Source organism: Mus caroli, chromosome X (genome assembly GCF_900094665.2).
Source record: "Mus caroli chromosome X, CAROLI_EIJ_v1.1, whole genome shotgun sequence".
NCBI classification, from domain to species: domain Eukaryota; kingdom Metazoa; phylum Chordata; class Mammalia; order Rodentia; family Muridae; genus Mus; species Mus caroli.
This window is the reverse complement of record NC_034589.1, coordinates 69,401,140-69,405,269: the sequence shown is the minus strand read 5'-3', so window position 1 is coordinate 69,405,269 and position 4,130 is coordinate 69,401,140. Positions and strand designations below refer to the sequence as shown.

Below are 4,130 nucleotides of genomic sequence, written 5' to 3'. Positions count from 1 at the left end.
TTGAAAATATCACCTTAGGTCCCTTTTAGGAAACTGTAGGGACAACTTGGCATGGTGATGTACTTTGGAGGCAGAAGCTGACCAGATCAACCTATAGATCCCTGGAGAGTCCTCCTGTCCCCCCCCCCCTCCTCCCCGCCCGAGCCGCTCCGCCCAGCCCCGCCCCCGCCCCTCCCCGGCCCCCCACCTTCCCTGTTCGCGCAGGCGCGTGTGGAATGGCAGCCTGTGCGAGGGGCGGAGCTTCCGGAGGATAAGGCGGGTTCTGGGCCGCAGCAATGGCAGAGGCGGCGGGCTGGTAACGCGAAGGTGGTTTAAAAGGAGGAACAGCAGCAGACATGCAGACAGCACACACAGGTTTAAGCCACACTGCAGATGGCGCCGATGGTCAGACTAGCCGCTGCTGTCCTGGTAATGCAGGCACAAAGGCAGTTATTCCCTGTGGAGCTCACCCTGTTACAAGAGCACTGGAAGCCTCCCGAAATTCCAGCAAAAGCACAGTGCCTTTAAGCCAAAGGCCTGGAATCCGACTTCACAGATTGTATCCTACCGGACATGGACAAATCTGCGGGATGCTTGAAACAGGGAAGTGGGTAGTCTGGAGGAGGGTTAAAAAAAAAAGAAAAGAAAAAAAGAGCAGGGAGGAGGGAAGCAGAGGGACCCGCTGATTGGGGTATGTTAACCACGGATAGTCTGGGCATGAGAAGTTCCTTGAGAACAGAGGAGGGACAGCAGGGTGGAGGGAAATGAGCAGGAATGGCCCAAGCAATGTGGAAGATATAGCCTGGGGAGCTTAGACCAGATGCGATGATTTTAGAGGGGTAAGGAGGCAAAGTTGATTCAAGATGGTGCCTTTCCTGAGTCTCTACCAGCGCCCTCTTCGTGCCTTTCCCGACCTCTTTGGAGGCAGAAATCGCCTGTGGGTCCCTAGTTCCAGATGTCGAACCACACCGAGGACTGGTAGGGAAGGAGCTTAAAGTGAGCGGCTGCATGCTGGAGGTGTAAGTGTTGAAAGAGTCTAGCATGCTGGGTAGGTGTCTGGGCCATTCTCCACCCCAGGCTGCACTTCCTCAGAGACATCATTACACTAGAGTGATTTTTAAGGAGAGGCATGATGCACTGGACCAGTCTCTACCTGCAGTACAGTGGATGCCTGAGAGGAGATGAAGAAAGGGTAGGAGTCAGGAGAAAGGCAGATGGTCTGATTACTGTGAGTTCCAGGCCAGCCAGGTCTACATAGCAAGCCCTTAAGCCAACCATGGCTACATAGGGAGAGATTTTCTATCTATTTCCAAAAAATAAAAGGAAAAAAATAAGGGTAGAAACTACCAGTTTGAATTTGATGTTCTTTTCCTCACTCTTAGACGCTGGATCGCAGAAGATTCTCGCCTCCTCCGAATTTCCATCATCAACTTTCTTGACCAGCTTTCCCTAGTGGTGAACACCATACAGCTCTTTGGGCCCCCAGTTTCCTGTTAAGCCTGGCTGGGGACCCATGTCTGACTTAATCTCCGTCTCCTCCTAAGCAATACAATTTTCCCTAGGGAAAAGATTCTAGAAATAGTAACTACTACATGAATGTGGGGCCTAAAATTGTTTTCCTGATTTGCTCCTCAGGTACTTAGGAGCCATTTGGTCTGGTGTTTCAATGTTTGTTGCTGAAGAAAATAAAGCTATGTTGCTAATCTGCATTTGAGCTTATTTTCAGCCTCTAAATTTTGGTTTTTATTTTGTGTTGGAGGAGGGGCTCTGGAATTCAGGTGGTTCCTTTTGTTTGTTTGTTTGTTTTCTTTTCTTTTTTAAAAAAGATTTATTTATTCATTTTTATGCATATGAGTACAGCTGTACAGATGGTTTTGAGTCGTCATGTGGTTGTTGGGAATTGTATTTAGGACCTCTGCTTGCTCCGGTCAACCCCATTCGCTACAGTCAGCCAGCTTGCTCCGGTCAACTCTGTTCTCTCAGTCCCTGCTCACTCCGGCCCGAAGATTTATTTATTATTATACATAGGTACACTTTAGCTGTCTTCAGGCACACCAGAAGAGGGCATCCGATCTCATTACAAGTGGTTGTGAGCCACCATGTGGTTTCTGGGATTTGAACTCAGGACCTTTGGAAGAGTAGTCAGTTCTCTTAACAGCTGAGCCATCTCGCCAGCCCTTTTTCTTTTTTTTTAAGACAGAGTTTCTCGTGTAGTCCTGTCTGTCCTGGAACTCACTCTGTAGACCAGGCTGGCCTCAAACTCAGAAATCCACTTGCCTCTGCCTCCCAAGTGCTGGGATTAAAGGCGGGCACCACCACTGCCCGGCTCAAGTGTTTGCTAATACAAGGCAGGAGTATACATTTAAGCCAGGCGTCGTGGCCCATGCCTTTCTGATTTCGAGGCCAGCCTGGTCTACAAAGTGAGTTCCAGGACAGCCGGAGCTATACAAAAGAGTATTCATTTAAAATGTATGAGGTCTTTGTTCAATTCCCAGTACTGGAAAAATATATTAGAAGAAAGTGAATGAGGATAATTTCAGAAATAGAGGAAAATTAAAATTCCATGCGCTATGGTGGTTTGAATCCTACAAAGTGATAGGAAAAAACCAACTCCTACAAGTTGTCCTCTGACCTTAGAGAGTGCTTGCACATATGCATACTACAAACACCAAATAAATAAAAATTTTAAGTTTAGCATTATAAATCTTCTTAAGATTTTTTTTCACCTAAAGTGCATTTTCCTTCTTTGTAGCCAAGTTGGTTTTGTTTTTTGAGAAAGGGTCTCATGGCCTCGGCTGGCCTCAAACTCTTCAGATTCTTATCCTCATCTCTCCCTTCAGATGCTGCGGGACCTCGGGCCTTCACCAGCAACCCCGACTTGTGCATAAAAATAATTGTTAAACACTGAAATAGGCATATGTGTGGTGCAAGTTAATGTAATTGTTGCATACTTAAAAATCATTTCATTCAGCCGGGCAGTGGTGGTGCATGCCTTTAATCCCAGCACTTGGGAGGCAGAGGCAGGTGGATTTCTGAGTTTAAGGCCACCCTGGTCTACAGAGTGAGTTCCAGGACAGGCAGGGCTACACAGAGAAACCCTGTCTCAAAAAAATCATTTCATTCTTCCAATTTTTCTTTTATTTTTTTAAGAGTCTCATATATCCCAGCTTGTTCTTCTCCTACCTTGTTTCCTGAGAAATAATTTGGATATGATTCTTGTAAATAAATGTTTGAACAAATGATTATTCTTGATGAGTTTATGAGCTCTTAGTAAGATTTCTTTGAATGTTCTTGGCATACCCTAGTAAATGTACTCCTGAAAGTAAGTCTACCCACCAGATACTGTTTTCTCAAATTCTTAGCGCTGCTAGTATTTCCCCTCCTAAACCAAATGCCAGTACAACCCCTCCCAAAACACGTTGTTTATGTAAGAACAGATAACCCAGAGATAGAGCTTAGGTAGCTTCTCCACCTTGTAAGGAAAAGTGTCTGACAACTGGCATCTAAGTTAGACATCAGATCCCCATAAAACATGTCCTACAACTTGGCTACCCTCAGTCCAGTGGTTTATTTGTAGATGCCATCAGATTTTCTGTATAGGTTATGTTTCTCCGAATAAAAGCCATTGTACCTTTTCCTTTCTACTAATATGTTTTTCCTTTCATCTGAGTTGAGTTTTCCTGCTTCTTTATATCCCTTGGAGGGTCTGTGAACCTTTGTATGTTACTTTGAGGCAATGCTGCATGGAGCAGAGCAGCTGTGTATAGAAGTAGGCTTTTCTCATTACTGAGGCATGACCTTTCTGACCCTTCCTACAGCCATCCAAAAGAGAAGGCAGCTACTAGTCTTGCTTTCAGGGCCAAGGAGAGTTGTCACAGGAGCAGATTCTTTTCCCAGGCCTTAGTCTCTTTCCTTGGGTGTGAGTCAATGCATGGGTGTTAGGAATTGAACTAGGGTCCTCTGCAAGAGGAACAGTTGCTCTTAAGCACTAAGCCATACTTTCAGCCCTCCTTTTTTCCCAACATTAATTTTTTTTTTTGGTTTTTTTTTTTTTTTTTGGTTTTTTTTCGAGACAGGGTTTCTCTGTGTAGCCCTGGCTGTCCTGGCACTCACTTTGTAGACCAGGCTGGCCTCGAACTCAGAAATCCGCC

At 45.6% G+C, this 4,130-nt stretch overlaps 1 protein-coding gene across 1 annotated transcript; it reads left to right on the top strand.

The window, feature by feature from the left end:
• Positions 1–244: 244 nt before the first annotated feature.
• Lage3 (L antigen family member 3) lies at positions 245–1,698 on the top strand. The gene is made up of 3 exons (XM_021153859.2): positions 245–538; positions 870–998; positions 1,362–1,698. Exons 1-3 carry the CDS (start codon positions 336–338, stop codon positions 1,474–1,476), a joined length of 447 nt encoding a protein of 148 aa, XP_021009518.1. The 5' UTR covers positions 245–335; the 3' UTR covers positions 1,477–1,698.
• The last annotated feature ends 2,432 nt before the right edge of the window (positions 1,699–4,130 follow it).

Excerpts from the sequence above, each read along its gene's own strand:
- Lage3 (XM_021153859.2), top strand. The coding sequence starts at position 336 with ATGCAGACAGCACACACAGGTTTAAGCCACACTGCAGATGGCGCCGAT. Across the intron at positions 539-869 it reads GGAATCCGACTTCACAGATT|CGCCCTCTTCGTGCCTTTCC; the intron begins GTATCCTACCGG and ends AGTCTCTACCAG. Across the intron at positions 999-1,361 it reads AGCGGCTGCATGCTGGAGGT|ACGCTGGATCGCAGAAGATT; the intron begins GTAAGTGTTGAA and ends CCTCACTCTTAG.